This window comes from Talpa occidentalis, unplaced genomic scaffold (genome assembly GCF_014898055.3).
Source record: "Talpa occidentalis isolate TD23 unplaced genomic scaffold, MPIMG_talOcc4v2.1 talOcc4.4, whole genome shotgun sequence".
Taxonomy (NCBI): Eukaryota; Metazoa; Chordata; class Mammalia; order Eulipotyphla; family Talpidae; genus Talpa; species Talpa occidentalis.
The window spans coordinates 1,262,054-1,279,746 of NW_023604295.1; the positions used below are offsets into that span (position 1 = coordinate 1,262,054).

Sequence of the window (17,693 nt, forward strand, 5' to 3'; positions counted from 1 at the left end):
CTGCAGACACCTGCTTGAAATCCCAGCTCTTTTTTCAAACGCGTCGAATCACGTGAAGTTGCCGTTGTTGGCCAGTCAGGAAAAGCAAACAAATCGTTTCACATGGTTCAACTGACACCCCAAAGTGTTTGTGGGCGGCCAAGACATTCAGCAGGAGCAGAGACGCAGGGGCCACCACGGGGCCGCATCCTGACTCTGCTCCCCGAGTCTGTGAGCCCAGACAAGTCCCTCCACCTGCCCGTGCCCCGTGTCACCTCTGGACGGGGTCAGCCAGCACCGGCGCTGGTGGCTCTGGGGCCCCAACTAACGTGGCTGGGTTCTCAGCACAGGGTCTGCAGAGCAAGGTCTGCCGTGTGGCCATGGCCACGGCGGCTGTGACAGGTGGGGGCCAGGCAGGGGGCCAGGCAGGGCCCTGGGAGGCCCGTGTCACAGAGGGAGGAGCTGACGGTGTAGGGAGCACTTGCCTCGGACTCTGGAAATGACCAGTCATTGCTGAAAGGGGAAACAGACCTGGACACCCCACATTCACGGCCCCGCAGACTTACTCCCCAAATCGAAAAGAACAAAATACTTAAGGGGTGAGTTTAACAAAGGAAGTACAAGAGCTGAACCCCGGGAACGGCGGGACGTCGCTAAGAGAAACGAAAGACCAAAGACGAGCGGAGACAGGAAGACGCGCGGGCCGCGGAGCCGGGTCTCTGCCCGCAGTGGCCCGGGCAGTGTCCAGTAGCGGCGGCCCCGCGCACCTGGCAGTCTTCACACAAAGGGAAAGGCTGACCCCAAGGCCCGGGCCAGCGGCGGGCGCCCCACATCGGCGAGCCAGGCGGGAGCAGGAGCAAGCGGGGACACAATGACAGTGACGGGACGATGCGGCGCTGGCCAAGGCCCAACACGAGGCCGCGCGAGGGGCCGATGCCCCAGAAATAAGGCCTCATCCGGCCGCCTGAGTCTACAGCCCCTGGGGGAGAGGGGCCTGCTCAGGCCGGGAACCAGCTCTGCGCCTGGGGGCGAAGGCGGGTCTTCCACACAAAGGCAGCGTGAAAATGGCCCATTATGAGGCCGGAAAACACATTCAAGGGAAGAGAGAGGCCGCTGGGGGGACTTCTCGGCCTGTGAAGCTGCCGCAGCCTCTGCAGCACGAGTTCCATCCCCGCCCCGGGGAGCAACCACAGCCGCAGGCCTCTCCTGCCTCCCCGCTGCTCCCCTCAGCAGGGGATTTCAGGGGATCCACCTGTTCTGCTCCCCACTCTGTCTCTGGGGCGTCGTCTCACCCCCCACGCCTCTGGCCTGCACCCCAGCTCTTGTGTGCATGAATAAATAAATCTTAAAAAAAAAACAAGTCCGTGCCGGTGCCGCGCGGTCAGAAGTGGACAGACGGGGAAGGGGCACTCGCGGGCCTCCGCCGCGCCCAGGCCTCCCCCGACACAGCAGCCGCCGGGCGGGGCGGGGCGGGGCGGGGCGGGGCGGGGCGGGCAGCACCGAGCAGATGATTCTCCGAGGAGGTCGCAGTGAGCGCGTGAGGACGGGGCACCCCGGCCGTGCCGGGAAGGGCAGATGGGACACCGGAGGGCAGGCTCCCCGGGGGTGCCCCAAGCACAGGCAGGCTGCGGGGCTCCCGCCCACACCTGGGGTGCATGAGGCTCCCGCCGCTGTGGGGGCCGGAGGCCCGTTTCTCAACAGGCTAAACAGCAGGGCCTCGACCCCGCCGCGCCACCCCCAGGGCCCACCCCGGGGGGACATCCGAAAACAGGAACGTGCCCACAAGGCACTGCCTCGCGGCACCACACCCGCTGACCCGGGCCGGAGTCCAGCCTCACACTGCACTTCCCTGGCCTGTGAGAACGCACGCAGCCCTGCTGGGGCTCCCGCGCCCCCCACCCTGCGACAGCCGGTCCCCCCGCCCCCCTTGAAGGCTGGTCTCCGCCCCCGCCCCTTGACAGCCTGTCCCCGCGCCCCCCATGATGGGGAAGGTCCCCACCCCGCCCCCACGGCCAGTCCCCGCGCCCCACTTAGGACGCAGACTGGCTGACTCTGGATCGGGTCATAGTTTTGTATCAATGGTCACCCCATTAGTTCATCTTTCAGCACCTCATTGATTTTGAGCCTTTTAGCTTAATTCTTGAAGCTGACGGTGTGTTGCGACTTTGGGAAACAATTTTGTTTTTAGGAAACACACAGGAAGAATTTAGCGGCAGTTGCGTGTCTGTAACTACTGTGAGACCCCCAGAAAGCCAGACGGACGGACAGACAGGAGACAGGTGGGTAGTAGGTGACGGCCAGAGGGTCGGTGGCTGCTGGGAGGATGGACAGACGGCAGAGGACACACACGCACACAGAGAGAATGTAATAAAAGGATGTTTGTGTGTTTTTTTAAGATGTATTTATTTGTGCACACAAGAGCTGGGGTGCAGGCCAGAGGCGTGGGGGGTGAGAGTGTTATAGGGCAGCCCCGATATTGAAGGGGTTCCTGGCTGTGGGTCCTCACCCGCGCGCTTACAAGGGACTTAGGAATACTCCACGGCAGGCACACACAGAAGGTTCATAAAAGGTTTATTGACAAGGGAAAAGGAAAGAAGGAAAATGGACAACTCAGGGAGAAAATAGGGAAATAAAGTCTTTCATGCGTCCTACCCGATCCGCCGACCTGGAAACCCAAAGGCACTCTCAGCTGGCCGGACGCTGCGAGCTGGCGGAGAGCCAACATGGGGGACCCCCCCAAAGCCCACGTGTCTGCCTTTATACCAACCTGGCTGCTGAACCCCACCCTCAGGTCCCAGCCACCTTCCCTGGGGTGGGGATGGGATGTGGAGTTCCCAGTGTCTTTGGCTTTGGCCTGGGGTGGGGGTGGAGGCCACAAAGCCGGCATGGAATGAGCTTTAGGACAGCCTTTTCCCCCTAACAGGAGGACTCCCCAGAGACAGAGTGGGGAGCAGGACAGGCGATCTACTGAAGTCCACCGCTGAGGGGAGCAGCGGGGAGCAGGGGAGGCCTGCCGCGCCGTGTGGGTAGCTCCCTGGCTGGCCAGAGACGGAGCCCGCGCTGCAGAGGCTGCGCTAACCCGCTGCGCCCCCAGGCCGGTAACATAAAGTTTCCATCTGGGAAGCGGACGGAGGGCAGCCGGGGATCCCCTGCGCTGTTCTCGCTGCTTCTGGACAGGCTGGACACAAACATGCTACACTGGGCGTCCCTGACAGGCGGAGCCTCAAGCGCTGCCCCCCAGGCCTGGGGCAGGAGCCGGAATGTAGGGGCTCCCCGCCCCAGCTCCTCCAGGCTGGGTGCGGCGCCCTCCCTCCTGCATCCTTCCATCCCAGGGGCCCCTGTGCAGACAGCCCGGGCCGCACGCCCGGATTCCAGGGCTGCGGGAGATCAGGGTGTGGGGCGGACGGGGGTCGGGCGAGGGTGGGGGGGCCCCCACCTGGAACGGATGACGCGGCTGAGCCAAAGCTCCCAGCCCAGACATGGGCGCCCGCGTCCCTGGCCGCCCGCTCGGACCCAAGGCCGCCTGTCCGACCCCTGCTCCTGGCTGCGGCCGCCCCTGCCCCGGGGTTCTGGTTCCTGCCCCTGGGGGTGCCGCCCCCCCCAACAAGAGGAGGGTCCTGGGGCAGCGCCAGGGTCACGTGCAGAGACTTTGACGACCTGCGCTCCCGCCCCCCAACCCGTGGGCTGCGGCCTCGAGTGTCCACCGTGGCCGCGGGGCGCCCGGCCTGCGCCCACCCAGGGCTGCTTCTGGGCCCCCCGCGGCCCCTGGCCGTTCCCCGGGCGCCCGGGCGCGGGAGGCGCAGGGAGGCGGCGGGAGGCTCCAGGGGTGCGTTGGGGCCGCTGGAGGCGCCCCGCAGGCCGGGGCCCCCCGACCGCCCCTCGCTGGCCGCGCGGGCCGGGCCGGGCCAGGCCGGAGCGTCTGTCCCAGCGCGGTGCCGCCCTCGGCCCAGGTCGCGGCTCAGCCCCCGGGGACGGCCGGGCAGCGCCCCAGAAGCCGGAGGGGGCGGGGAGGCCCCGGGGAGCAGCCCCGCCCCCCAGGGGACACGTTTCCGAGCGCGTCGACAACGGTCATCGCACCCCGCAGGGGGCCGCGGCCGGGCAGGACGGACGGGCGGACGGACGGACAGCGGGCACCGGCGTCCACCGCCGCGGGGTGCGGGGAGGGGCGGGGTCCGGGGGGGAGGGGCGGGGCGGGGTCCGGGGGGGAGGGGCGGGGTCCCCGCGGGGCGGGGGCGGGGCGGGGTCCCCGGGGTGGGCGGGGTCTCGGGCGGCGTTGGGGGCGGGGCGAGCGGGCCGGGCTCGGCCCCGGGATTGGCCGGCGCCGGCCCCCGCCCCCGCCGTCCGCCAATCGCCTCCGCCGCCCCCGCCCCGCCCCCGCCCCCCGCCCCGCCCCCGCCCCCCGCCCCGGGTCCGGGTCCCGCAGCCGCCGCTCGCCGCCCGCCCGCCCGCCCGCCCGCCGCCGCCGCGTCCAGGTGAGCCCCCGCCTCGTCCCGGGCCGCGGGGCCCCAGCCCCCCGGGGCCCCCCGGGCCCCCCCGGGCCGGTCCCCCGCCGGAGCGGGGCCGGAGCGTGCACGTGGCCTGCGCCCCCCGGGGCGCCCCAAGTCCCCGCGCGGAGCGGCCGGGCCGGGCCGGGGCTGCTCGGGGCGCGGGGCTCGCGGAGCGCGCTCTGCCCGGAGGGGCGGGGGGCGCCTCCGCCGCGTCCTGGAAGCGGGGTGCCGGCCCCCCCAGCCCGGCCGGCGGAGCGGACGGCGGGAGGGGCGGGGGGGGCGCAGGGCCCTCGCCCCCGAGCGCGGCTCGGGCGTCTCCCCAGAGCCGGCCCCCGTGTCGCTCCCTCCCGCGGGCGGGCCCCGAGGCCTCCAGATGCACTGTGGGGTCCCCGTGTCCCCCTGGAGTCCCCCCTTTTCAGCGGGAGCCGCCCTGAGGGCCCTCGGCCTTCGCCCGTGCCCCCTGGGCGCGCCCTGGGGTGTCGTGGCCGCGGGAGGCCTAAGGTGCGGCGGGAGTCCGGGAGCGCGCGCCAGGTGAGCGCCAGGTGAGGCCAGGTGAGGCCAGGTGAGCCCCCCCCCCCCCCCGACGCACCTGCGTCGCGGGGCGGGGCGGGGCGGCGCGGCGCGGCCGCGGGTAGGATCCCTGCGCCGCAGGGGCCGCCGGGTTCCTTTGGCTTCTGGGGCGCCCTGGTCAGTTTCCATCTGCGCGCCCCGCAGTCCCGCCGGGTCACAGGTTGCGCCAGAGCCGGGCAGGCCGCCGAGGAGGCGGCCGCAGCCGGGGCGCCTGGGCATCTGCTCAGCCCGGGCCTGTCGGGCTGGGCGGGTCACCAGGCCCAGAGCCACCCCCTCCCCATCACCCCAGGGCAGAGCCAGGTGGGGGGTCGCTGTCCCGCCTGAGGCGGAGGCGCCGTGGGCAGCCCCGCGGCTTGGGGCGCTGATGGGGGCTGAGCTGGAGGAGTCGTGAGTCCAAGACCTGGAAGGGCTCCGGGCGCCGGGGCCACGAGGTTTCTCCGGCAGGCAGCTGGGGGGTGACTGCAGAGGCTGGGGAGTCCCAGCCTCCCTGCTGGGCTGGCCGTGATGGGCTGGCCACTCTTCTGGTGGGCGGTACCAGTGCCCAGCGGGCACCCGGGACTTTCCACACAATGCGCCTCGAAGCCTCTGGGGAGCAGGAGGGCAAGGCTGCCTCCCGCGGGGCGTGTCGGGCGCCCAGGTGAGCTCCCCGGGCCACAAGCGCCACGCAGGACCCTCAGGACCTGCGCCCACCGGCCACGGCCCGGGAAGCAGGAGCCCTGGGTTGACAGGCTGTGTGGGGAGACGCGCCCCCTCACCGGGCCCCTCGTGGCAGCCGGCCCTGCGGTGGCCCGCCCGGCACAGCCGACACCCCTCGGTTGGTCAGTGTCCAGCCCCGCTTGCTCCACTTCCTCGGCCCCCCCAGCCCGCGCCCGCGCCTGCTCCCGCTCCCGCCCGGGAAACGCCCCGTCTGCCTGCGGGCTCCAGAGCCGCCCGCCCAGTGGAGTGAGGGGGTGAGGGGCCCCCGACCGGCCCTGGCTCCCCCGCGGCGCGGCCATGGGGGCTTGCCCGAGAGCATCGACCGGGCCCCTCCCTCTTCTTATTTTGTTTCTGCGTTTGTCGCGCGGCTCGCGTGGCGTGAGGCCGTGACGAAACACGGGGCAGCTGGCTGTCCCCGCTCACGCGGCCCAGGGAGCCTCGCCACGCCCCAGACTCGGCCCCTGGAGCGGAGGGGCCCTCCCCGCCCCGCCTCGGGTCTCCTTTCTGCCTCTGGGCCCGCGGGGCGAGTCGGCTCCTTTCACTTAACACAAAACGGGGTCCTTGTGTCGAAACTTGATTCTTTTTTGGGGGGCCGGGGGGGAAATGTCTATCTCCACTTTCTGCCCTTTTATTTCCATCGCGCACAGACGCTCTTCTGCGCGCCGCCTCCTTGGGAATCGCTGACCCGTGCACGTGGCGCGGCTGTAAGGGGCCCGCGCGCTGCTGGGGCTCCCCGCGCTGCCCCGGGGCCGCAGCTGTCGCCTGGCCGAGCCTTCGGCTTTTAGGGAGCAGCGTCTGCTCCCGCGTTGGGACAAATCCATTCCTTTCACAGCCAAACACTTCTCCACGGCACGCGCGGCCAGTTGGCTGCTGACTCGTCCCCACATCTTGGCTTTGCGCACGCCCTGCCCGGACGCGGAGGCAAATACCCGCTTCCCCGCTGTGGCCTGTGTGCCCGGGCCAGGATGGCGCGCCCCTTGTTGGTTCCACACTCGGCCTTTCCAGAACCCGCCCAGCTGTTTCCCAGCAGCTGGGCCTGCGCTCGCTGCCTGTTCTTGCTGAGCTGAGCACGCGGCACCCCATGCCAGAGGGGCCGGCGCCCCACGCATCAGCCCCCACTAATAGCGCTTCCCCCCCAGGTGCCAGCATGCCATCTGAGAAACCCCAGCCCGAAGAGGGGTCTGCAGGGTGCCCCCACCTCTCAGGGGCACGCTCAGAGAAGGGGAGCCTGGAGACAGGGCCCCTGGGGGACACAGGGGCCAAGGAGCGCCTGTGGATCCGACCCGACACCCCAAGCAGGTGCTCCTGGAAGCTGGGCCGGCCGGCCTCCGACTCCCCGCACCACCACACCGCCCCGTAAGTCGCTGCTCGTCGCATCCAGGGCCTGTCCTCTCCGGGAGGGGGTGGGGGGGGTCACCCGGAAGCCACACAGTCCTGCAGACCAGGTGACCCTCCCCGTGGTCACTCTGGATGGATGGCGAGCTGGGGGCACTTACAGATGAGCTGCCTGGGGCTGGGAGAGGCCCGGGCCCGCTGTGTCGGGGCCAGCGGCCGGGACAGGGCTGAACGGACGGGACTGTCCCCGGCGAGTGGCCAGCTGCAGCGAGGCCTCTCGGTGGTGCGTCTGGGCGCAGCACGGGACTGAGGTCCTGTCTGCTTTCTGCGGACACTGGGTCATGGACACTGTGGGGCCTGGGATCCTTTCCTCTCCTGAGCCCGTTTTGGGGACAGACCCGCGGGACGGCTGGACCATGCCAGCTGGGCCCTCTGCTGCTGTCCAGCCCACATGGGGCCTCGCTGCCAAAACCAGCCCGAGGAGGGCCTGGAAGGCCTGGGCCAGGCTGATGCGGGCAGGAGGGAGACTCCAGGGCCCTGGCGCCTGGCTCTGGGGGAGGGGGCGCAAGGCCTGGCCGGCCCCGCAGTGACAGCCCCACACTTGTGCCTGATGCATGGCCCCTCAGCCCCCTTAAAGGCCCTGCAGGGTCTGCTGTGCCCGTCGAACCTGGAGCACTGCCCGCTGGCCCCCACCAGGAACACAGGCAGGTGGTCTGGGGTCCTTGAGGAGGTGGGCCTCTGGAGCTGGCCATCCTGGGGACCTGCTGGGGTGTGCCCCACGGGTGATGAGGGGCCCAGTGGGCGTGGGGGAGGCTTTGGAGCTGCTGGTGGATGGACCCACGGTGCTGGCCAGTGGGGACCTGGGAAGACGATTCCAGTCGATTCCCAGGGCTCGACCCAGGCAGCACAGCAGTGGGGGGGTTCAGCCTCTCCGCGGTGAGACGCGGGGCGGGGGTGTCCTCTGGGAGGTCCTGGCTGTCCAGAGGACAACTGAGGTATTACCCCCAGGGCAGCCTTCTCGGGTGACCACCTGCCACCTGGGCCTGGCGCTGAGTCAGGAACCCCGAGTTCTCTGCCTGCCCCTACGTCCTGCCCAGCAGGCTGGGCCTTGCTCCCCCGCTGGCCCCCACAGCATGGGCTGGCCCCGCCCTCCCCTCCCAGGCCTCTGCCCTGCTGTCCGGCTTTGGCTTTAACTAGTTAATGAATCAACCCACGTCGCGGGCCTGGCCTCCCTCCAAGGCCGGCCAGGTCAGGAGCCCTTTGCCCCCGGCCCGTTTTCCCTGCACCCCCACCTTGCCAAGCCTGCCCCAGGGTGGCCCGGGGGCTGTTCAAGCTCCTCTCTGCACCCCAGCAGCAGGGCAGGAGTCCCTGCCACTCTGGACGGCACCGATTCCCGCCCGGGCAGGGCCTGCGGTCAGTGGTCCTGGGCTCTTGGCCCTGGGGCTGCCCCAGCCCTGTGCCCAGCAGGTGGGGGAACAGGCCGGGGGCAGTTGAGGACAAGGAGAGGGGGACGGCTCCACGTCGTGGCTCACCCGGACAGGTGTCCACCCACCGCTGCCCAGCCCCGCCTTGAGGGGTGGGAGGGGCTGTGGAGAGGCGGTGGGCGCGGACATTCCTTTCTGTGCCTGGAGACCCCCTGGGGCTCGTCCTGACCCTGACCCCAAGGGCAGAGTGACCAGCGGCTCTGTCCACATACCCAGCGCTGCTTTCTGGGCATACTGGGCGCGGCATCGGGGGCCGAGGGGCCTGGGCCAGGGTCAACACCGTGCTCAGAGGGGGGCCTAGCGCGGGCGGGGGCCCAGGACGCACATGGACAGCGTGGTGGTCCAGGAACAGCCTCTGAACAGACAGGCCGCGCCGCCCAGCTCAGCCCTGTCGCTCTGCCTTTCTTGTCCGGAGTTTCACGCCAAGAAGTCGTGCCCATAACCGAGGCCCTGACCCTTCCCGAGCTGTCACCATTGGCGGCTTCTGCCGCTCTGGGCCCAGCACTGTCTCTGCCTCTGTCCTTGGTTTCCTCGGCCTGTGCTTTCTGAATGACTGTGCACCCTCTGTCTCAGGGCAAGCACCCCCAAGGTCTTGCCAGATATCCTGAAGAAAATTGGGAACACCCCCATGGTGAGGGTCAACAAGATTGGGAAGAACTTTGGCCTCAAGTGCGAGCTCTGTGAGTACCTGCCTGTCCGGCCCAGGTGCGGGAGGCGCCGTCAGGCCAGGGCGGGGTCACTGGTGAGGGACCAGGGTCAGGCAGGCGAGGCGTCCCCGCAGGTGACACAGGGAGCTGGCGGAGCCTGCCACCCACACCCATGGTCCGCCAGCAGGCGACACCCCCAGACACACACGTGCACTCGCACTCACACCCGACAGAGCACGCACACACGTGGCGCATTATGCGTGGGGAGCCCGCAGGAGGGGGCCACAGGGAGGGCGGGGGGCTGCCGGCACAGTGGGGGAGGCTGAGCCCGGCATGGCCATAGGACTCTGCTACCTGGCAGGACCCTGGGTGAGACCCGGCGCCCGCCCTCCTGCCCCCTGCACGGACCCAGTGCCCTCACGCGCCTGGCGGGGCTGGGTGGGGCCTGTGCCCCCGGGTGCAGGTGCCCTCTGCGACCACTGATCCAGGCGCCGTTCCAGAGCCAGCTGGGACAGGCTGCCTCGGGGTGTTATGATATGGGGGCGAGGCACCCCCGAGCTCTCGGCCTCTGACTCTTGTCTGGCCCCCAGTGGCCAAGTGTGAGTTCTTCAACGCGGGCGGGAGCGTGAAGGACCGGATCAGCCTGCGGATGATTGAGGATGCGGAGCGGGCCGGGACCCTGAAGCCGGGGGACACCATCATTGAGCCCACGTCCGGGAACACAGGTGGGTGCGGGCAGTGCCCTCCCGCCCCGCCCCCGGGAGCACCGGCCACCGGCTCAGCCTGCACAGCTCCAGGCACCGGCCAGCCGCACCTAGGGGGAGAGTCTTGGTTTCCTGGTGACAGCCCCGGCCTGGCCGGCGGCCGGAGAGCCCACCGAGCGGCGCCGGCAGGCCGCTGTCCTGGGGCCTCTCTCCTGACGCCGCGTCTGAGGCGTCAGGAGCTCCGTGACCCTCCCGGCCCGGCCCTCTGGAGGGGTGGGGGACAGGCGTGCAAGGCAGGGCGGCCAAGGCCCTCTCATGCCTGTGGCCCGCAGGCATCGGGCTGGCCCTGGCCGCCGCGGTGAAGGGCTACCGCTGCATCATCGTGATGCCCGAGAAGATGAGCCTGGAGAAGGTAGGTGCGGGGAAGTGGGGGGGGGTCCCCACTGCTGCCCTGCGGCAGCCGCCCACAAAAGCCTGCTCCCCGCCAGGTGGACGTCCTGCGCGCCCTGGGAGCCGAGATCGTGCGGACCCCCACCAGTGCCAGGTTCGACTCCCCAGAGTCGCACGTGGGGGTGGCGTGGAAGCTGAAGAACGAGATCCCCAATTCCCACATCCTGGACCAGGTGCGACACCCGACAGGCGGCCCAGGGGCGGCCCAGGTGGGGGCTGGCAGGGCGGCTGCTGCCCGCTCAGGCCCTGTCCTCACCGGGCGCCCCCGCTGCTCCGCACAGTACCGCAACGCCAGCAACCCCCTGGCGCACTACGACACCACGGCCGAGGAGATCCTGCAGCAGTGTGACGGTGCGAGCCCCCCGCGGTCCCCCTGACTGCCCAGCCGGTCGCCCGGACAAGCCCCTTAGCCTTTCCTTGGCAACCTCCGGCTCATCCTTCCCAACCAGCCGGAACGTGCCCGCTCTGCGAGGGGCTTCCGGAGCCCTCTCCTCCCGGCTCCCCGGCCCGCCCGCCCCCTCCGTCCCTCCCGTGTCGCGGGGGATGGTTTGTGGCCCAGTAGCCTCCCTGGGGCTCCTGAGTGCGGAGGGCGCTGGCTCCGGCCCGGGCGACACTGGCCGGCACTTGGCGTCCAACCCCGGCTTGGGTGCTGAGCTCGGCACCCGGGTGTCCTCGCCTGTGGAACCAGGCGATGCAGGAATCGCTCGCGTCCTGCACGGACAGGAAGTCCCTGGACACTTCTCCACACGCCCAGTGCCAGGGCCGGGGAGTCGGCACTCTGCCGGGCTGTTTCCCTGAGTGATTCTGGGGAGCCGCTGCGGGGAGGCTGGTGGCGGGAGGGGCAGGCCACGGCAGCCCTGTGCGGGAGGGCGGGCTGGACGTGCGAGGCACTCGCGCTGGCAGAGGCAGCCCTGCACGGGCACGGAGCCCCCACTGGCCGGTCTGCGGGGGCCTGCCTGGCCCGGCTGCCGCCTGGGGTCGAGAGGTGCCTTGTAGGCAGGGCAAGGCCAGTGAGCCCCACGCCCGTCCCCCACGGGCAGCTTCCCTGTTGGGCCCTTTGCGCCCTCACGCCAGGGGAGCAGGTCTAACGGAGGGGGATGGCAGGCCGGTGAGGGCCCAAGAACCTTCTCCAACGAGGCTCCCCCCTCAGGGAAGCTGGACATGCTGGTGGCCTCCGCGGGCACGGGCGGCACCATCACCGGCATCGCCAGGAAGCTGAAGGAGAAGTGCCCCGGATGCCAGGTGAGTGGCCGGGCCGGGGGCGATGGGCACCCACTTGTCCGGGGAGCCGGGCCAGGCCCCGTGTTTCCCGTGGCCCGACTGCAGCAGGAGGTGCGCTCCCCGCCCGGCACGGCCTCCGCTTTGGAGCAGAGTTCTCACTCCAGACATCTCTGCTTCGACACCGTCCAGTCCAAGCCGGTGGATGAGCCACCCGCCTCCTCTCCCGGCGGGGCACTCCATGTGGGGGCCTCCGAGGGCCTCCCCAGGACTCTGAGCTCTCGGGCTCGGTGCCGCGTCACCCTGCCCGGAGCGCCGCGTTCGGGAGAGCCCCAGCGCCACCCCGCCCCCAAAGGCTCCGGCTGTTGCGGGCGCCCACCCAGAGCTCCCCGGACACTGCCCCACACGGGTCGTGCCCTCTGCTACTCCGAGGGCCCCCCAGGCGCTGCTGCCTGCCCCATTCCTGGCCTGGGCCTCTGGGTTTCGAGGCCCGGACGGGGCTGCACCCCATGGGCAGATGGCCGGGGCACTTGCTGCATCTGCCGGCGTCAGACAAGCCCGGCCCTGCCGCCCGCAGATCATCGGGGTGGACCCCGAAGGCTCCATCCTCGCGGAGCCCGAGGAGCTGAACCAGACGGAGCAGACGGCCTACGAGGTGGAGGGGATCGGCTACGACTTCATCCCCACGGTGCTGGACAGGGCGGTAGGCGTCCACCCCCGGTGCAGGCGTCCCGCTGAGGGCCCAGGAAGGGACAGGCTGAGCGGGGGTCCCGCTGGCAGGGATGCTGGTAGGGCTGCTCTCGCCCAGCACCTGTGCCCAGTGGGGGGGCAGCACGTGGACCCCAAGGACCGGAGGAGCTCTGGTTAGGCCCTGGAGGCGCTGGCCGCAGGTGCGGGTGGCCGGCCCCGGTCGGTGGCACTGGGAGAGTTGGGGGTCGGGCTGCTGGCAGACTGGGGCTCCCCTGGGGCTCCGGAGCCGACGCTGCCTGGGTCCCGCCCGCAGGTGGTGGACAAGTGGTTCAAGAGCAACGACGCAGAGGCCTTCGCCTTCGCCCGCATGCTGATCGCCCAGGAGGGGCTGCTGTGCGGTGAGCAGGGCAGGGTGGGGCAGGGTGCGGCCCTCATCCGGGCCACCCGCCAGCAGCGCTCCCAGGCCCCGGGGGCAGCCCCCTCCCTGCGAGGGCAGGGCCGAGGTGCAGGAATTGCCGCTCCAGCGGGTCAGCGTTCCCCTGAGGAGGGGCAGGGCCAGGTGAGCCCCTGGGGCCGTGGCTTCGGGCCCCTGCACCGGCGTCCACCCCAGCCCGGAGCACCCGACTGCTGCAGCCACCTCATCCAAGGCGGCCCCGGGGCTGGGGCCACCCTGGGGGCTGGAGGGTCTGGTGCCCTCGCCAGGACCTCCCCCGTGGCGGCTCAGAACTGTCCACACCAGCCAGGAGGCCTTCAGATCTGGGGTGCCTGGGAAAGGGCACCCCATCTTTGAGCACTTTGCGGCATGTGACTTGGGGTGTCAGGAGCGTGCCTTCCTCTAGGGACGCATGGGGACATGGGGGAGCCACTCAGCGTGGCTGCCCCCGCCCCTGCCTAAGGAGCAGCTGCCTCTGCCCGAGGTCTCCAGACCCAGACCCCCCCGGGCGCCTCAGGCCCCTGGTTTTTGGGTGCAGCCTTCAGTGGGAAGCAAACCTGAGGGTCCACATGGGGGGCACACTCGGGGCTGCTCTGCGCCCCTCAGCCTGAGCCGGGAGGGGCAGCGCTTGGGCTCCGTCCACCAGGCGCTTTCCCCGGGACCAGCCCCAGCCCCGTCTGCTCCGGGTCTGCCGCTTTGCAGCGTCGGGCGTGGCCCCGAGCAGAGCTGGCGCTCGGCCACGGAGGGGAGCCGGGGAAGCTGGGGCCTCGCAGCCACCGTGCCGGCCCCCGGGGGCGCGTGGGCAGCCCCCCCTCCCCCCCGCTCCTCCCTGCGTGACCGGCCGCCCTGACTCCGCCCTCCCGCAGGGGGCAGCTCTGGCAGTGTCCTGGCCGTGGCGGTGAAGGCCGCCCAGCAGCTGCGGGAGGGCCAGCGCTGCGTGGTCATCCTGCCCGACTCCGTGCGGAACTACATGTAAGGGCTCCGCCGAGTCCCCAGGCCCTGCGTCCCCCGGGCCTCCGTCCCAGCCGCCCGAGCCTGCAGGACGGGGGCGGGGGGCAGGCGGAGCCGGGACGCCCGCGAGTGAGCTGGGGGCAGTGTCGGTGGTGGAGAGTGAGGCCTGGAGGCCATTCCTGCTCCAGTCACCGGCCCAGCCTCCTTTTTGGTGTCCTTGAATGGGCCCAGGAGGGGGCTCTCCCCAGGGGTCCCAAAGAGACAGGGTGCCTTGGCTCCGAGCTCGCGGCCCCGCCCAGCTGCGCGTGACCCGACGCCCTTCTGCCTGTGCCGCCGCCGGGGGCCTGCCTGTGGGAGGAGGGCGCTGGGCTCCCGAGAACGGTCCCTGGGTGGCGGGGGCAAGCCCGCGCCCAGCCCTGGCCACCCGGTGCCTGCAGGTCCAAGTTCCTGAGTGACAAGTGGATGCTGCAGAAGGGCTTCCTGCAGGAGGACCTGGCGGCCCAGCGGCCATGGTAAGCACGCCCGTGGGGCTGCCGGTGCGGGCCCCGCCCCGAGGCTCCTGCAGGGGCCGGCCGGCCCGTCACGCCCGCTCCCACCCATGCAGGTGGTGGCATGTCCAGGTGCAGGAGCTGAGCCTGTCGGCCCCGCTGACCGTGCTGCCCTCGGTCACCTGCAAGCACACCATTGAGGTTCTACGCCAGAAGGGCTTCGACCAGGCGCCCGTGGTGGACGACTCGGGGTCTGTCCCTGCCCGGCTCCCTCCCCGCCCAGCCCCCAAGGGCCACGTGGTCTCGAGTCCCAGCGGGTTGGGGGTGGGGGCCACTGGTCCACCCCAGGGCCCCGCGTCCTCCCTCCGGCTCTCCCGGCTGCCCCAGCCCCTGGAGTCCCGCATCCCCAGACACTGCCGACGGCCGCCCTCAGCACCGCAGCAGACACCGAAGGTCCCGGGGTGGGGGGCAGCTCATGGCAGCTGGCGGGTGCCCCAGGGCGGCCCTGAGCCTGCGCTGCCCACTCCGCAGGGCGATCCTGGGCATGGTGACTCTGGGGAGCATGCTGTCCAGCCTGCTCGCGGGCAAGGTCCAGCCGTCCGACCAAGTCCGCAAAGTCATCTACCGGCAGTTCAAGCAGGTAGGAGCCGCCCGTGGGCGCCCCTGACCCTGCACACCCCGGAGCGCAGCCTGCTCTGGCCGCCCCATCGGAGCCAGAGCTGCTCGCAGGTGGGGGGGCCTGTGAGGCCGGCGCCCACTGCGTCCTGACCGTGCCTGGCAGGGATGGGCCGTCCTGACCGCGTCCTGGAGGCGAGCCAGGCGGGCATCTGCAGTGCCCGCGGCCGTGTCCCGTCCGTGCCTAAGCACAAGATCTGGGGGTGCAGACCCCTCTGACCCTCTGGACGCAGGTGTGGATTCGCCTGTCCTCCCCGCCCCACACTCCCACTCACGCTCACACTCACGCTCACACGGCTGAAATATCCGCAGTCTGGGGCTCCCCAGCCCGTGGCCACCTGGGACCTGAGGCTGCAGGAGACACGCTGGGGCCCTGCCGGGCCTGCCGCCCACTCTCGTGCCGGCGCCAGCTTGCCGCCTCTGCAGTGTCCCGCTGGCCCGACCCGCCTCGCCCCTCCCCTGCAGGTCTCAGCCCTCCGCCCCCAGCCCCAGCCCCGTGTTGCTCCCCAGAGCCCTCGCGCTCGTGTCTCCCGTGTGTCCCAGCGTTTGCCCCTGCCAGACTGGCCCTGTCCGCGCTGGAGCCGCCGGCTCCTCCCCAGCCTGTGGGGGCTCCTGCCCGTGGGCCACACGCGGCTGTCTGGCTGCAGCCCTGGGCCAGGTGCTCTGGTTGGGCCCCCGCTGCGGGCACCGGTCCTGGCGCAGCCTCCTGTCCTCGGCGGTGGCTCTGCTGGTTCCAAGTGGGCAGACCGAGAGGCCGCGGCTGCTTTGCCCCCCCTCCTAGGGGCCGTCAGACCAACTGTCACACCTGGGCCCCCAGCCATGCCTGGCCCCTGCCGGTGCCCACGGGGCCCTGGTGCTGTCCCGGGCCTCAGGCCGCAGCCCTGGGCCCCAGGCAGGTTCAGATGGGCCGGGTGGCCTTCGGCCGCGCCCAGGTTTCCGGTCTCCTGGGCTCCCCTCTGCCCTCTCCCGGGGGCCTGGCCCCTCACCCTGATTCTCCCAGCGAGAGGGGAGAATCCCCTCCGACCCATGTTTCCCTGGCCTGGGGAGCTCACACCTCTCCATGGGGAAATCGCCTCATTGCCAGGGTCCAAACAGAAAGGACTCGAGCCGGTGGGTCCAGTGGTCAGTTCTGGTGTGGCTAATTGTGGTTCGGAAAACGCCCATGGGCCTCCCAGCCCAGGCCGATGCTCCTGCTGTGTCCCGGGCTGCGCACGCAGCCCCTGTGGCCTGCCCCGGGTGCTGAGGGCGGAGCTACGGGCAGAGACTCCAGGCCCTTCAAGGGTCGGCCCGCACCCGCAGGCAGTGACCGCGTGCCCGGGGAGTTGACGCCTGCAGGAAGCTGGCTGTGACCGGCAGCCAGATGAGGCCGCGTGGGCCCCGGGCTGCCCACTGCCCCGGTCCCGCTGCTTTCAGAATGCCAAGTGGCCTGTCCACCCCGTCCTTCCCCGGCTTCCCGTGTGCCTGAGGAATCGTTCCTTTTTGAAATTCCTGATCATTTAAAACCAGAAAGAACTGGCATCACGTGCACTGAGTCAGCCCCCGTGGCCGGAGAGCCCAGACGCCATACCCGGGGCCTGGAGACAGACCTCGGGGCGAGGCACCTCCAGGAGGGTGGCCGCGCCCCAGCTCCCTGTGCCCCCACGCTGGTCTCACCAGCTGTGTCTTTCTCGAAAACCCAAGAGGACTCTCCGGGGAGGCCCAGCGGGCTCTCCACGCGGCCTGGCACTGTGCCCGTGTCTGGTGGCTGAGCCCGGCCCCTGGTCACCGCGCCGCCCTTGGTCAGCAGAAGGCTGCGGGGGAGGGGCTGGGGCCGCGCCTCCTGCCGTCCGGGGCTGACGGCTGCTTCCCTTCCAGATCCGGCCGAGCGACCCGCTGGGCAAGCTCTCGGGCATCCTGGAGACCGACCACTTCGCGCTGGTGGTCCACGAGCAGCCCGGGCGTAAGTGGGGGCTGCGGACCTGGCGCCGGCCGGGGAGGCAGAGCTGCCCTCCTGGCCTTGGCCCAGGCGGGGGCTCTGTTCTGGGGACGCTGGGGTCCGGGGAGTGGCCATCCGACCGCTGTTCTGTCCTTGGCTGCACAGCGTGGGGCCAGGCCGGCCGGCCGTGGTGGGTGGCCTGGGGCTCCGCATGAGGCCCCCCTGGGCGGGCGCCCGGGCAGGCTGGGGCTCAGCTCTGTGTGGGGGCCCCCTCAGCGGCCTGTCCCCTCCGCAGACCCCAGCAGCGACCAGTCCAAGCGACAGGTGGTGTTCGGGGTCGTGACCGCCATCGACCTGCTCAACTTCATGGCCGCCCGGGAGCGGGAGCAGAAGGCGAAGCTGGGGAGCGCCTAGGCCCCCGCAAACGCGAGACAGACCGTGATCTCTGCCCCCACCCGCCTGGCTCCCGTGCCCCCGGTCCCTCCGGTGGCCGCGCTGCCCGGCGGAGCCCATCCCGCCCGGCTGGCTCTGCGGAGATCTTGCCGACGCGGCCGGGGTTGAGGCAAGAAAGGGCCTTTTCTGGAGCTGCAGCCAGGAGGCCCAGGAAGCCGATCCCCGCGGCCCCCGGGGGTGGTGCGGGCGGCTTGGGTGTTGGTGTTTTAATTGAGGTGAAATCCGCGGAACCGACGATGACATCTTCGAATCACGAATCGGCGCCCCACCCCCAGGCAGCGCGGCCGCGACCGGGCTCCGATTTCTCACCCCAAGTAGCAGCTGCTCCCGCTGGCCACTGACCTGCCTCGGTCTGTGCCTTCCTGTTCGAGACCTTCCTATAAAGGGCATCACGCGCTCACGCGGCCTCGTGTCTGCTCGCGGCACCGCGTCCTCACGCTCTGACGGCCCTTCGCCCACTCCCGGCTGCGGGGTGCCCCGCTGCAGCCACGCGCCGGCGCAGCGCCACACGGGCCTTC

At 70.8% G+C, this 17,693-nt stretch overlaps 1 protein-coding gene across 2 annotated transcripts; it reads left to right on the top strand.

The window, feature by feature from the left end:
- The first annotated feature begins 4,094 nt into the window (after positions 1–4,094).
- Positions 4,095–17,568, top strand: CBS (cystathionine beta-synthase). 2 transcript variants are annotated; one of them, XM_037524883.2, is made up of 16 exons: positions 4,095–4,132; positions 6,872–7,088; positions 9,125–9,231; positions 9,789–9,923; positions 10,235–10,314; positions 10,391–10,525; positions 10,634–10,703; positions 11,503–11,594; positions 12,148–12,273; positions 12,574–12,658; positions 13,560–13,665; positions 14,082–14,156; positions 14,249–14,383; positions 14,664–14,772; positions 16,662–16,746; positions 17,018–17,568. In XM_037524883.2, the coding sequence occupies exons 2-16, from the start codon at positions 6,880–6,882 to the stop codon at positions 17,134–17,136; spliced, it is 1,668 nt and encodes a 555-aa protein (XP_037380780.1). In that variant the 5' UTR covers positions 4,095–4,132; positions 6,872–6,879; the 3' UTR covers positions 17,137–17,568. The 2 variants fall into 2 exon arrangements, with proteins under 2 accessions (XP_037380780.1, XP_037380779.1); XM_037524882.2 differs by lacking the exon at positions 4,095–4,132 and adding an exon at positions 4,427–4,451.
- The last annotated feature ends 125 nt before the right edge of the window (positions 17,569–17,693 follow it).

Excerpts from the sequence above, each read along its gene's own strand:
- CBS (XM_037524883.2), top strand. The coding sequence starts at position 6,880 with ATGCCATCTGAGAAACCCCAGCCCGAAGAGGGGTCTGCAGGGTGCCCC. Across the intron at positions 7,089-9,124 it reads CCGCACCACCACACCGCCCC|GGCAAGCACCCCCAAGGTCT; the intron begins GTAAGTCGCTGC and ends CCTCTGTCTCAG. Across the intron at positions 13,666-14,081 it reads GACTCCGTGCGGAACTACAT|GTCCAAGTTCCTGAGTGACA; the intron begins GTAAGGGCTCCG and ends CGGTGCCTGCAG.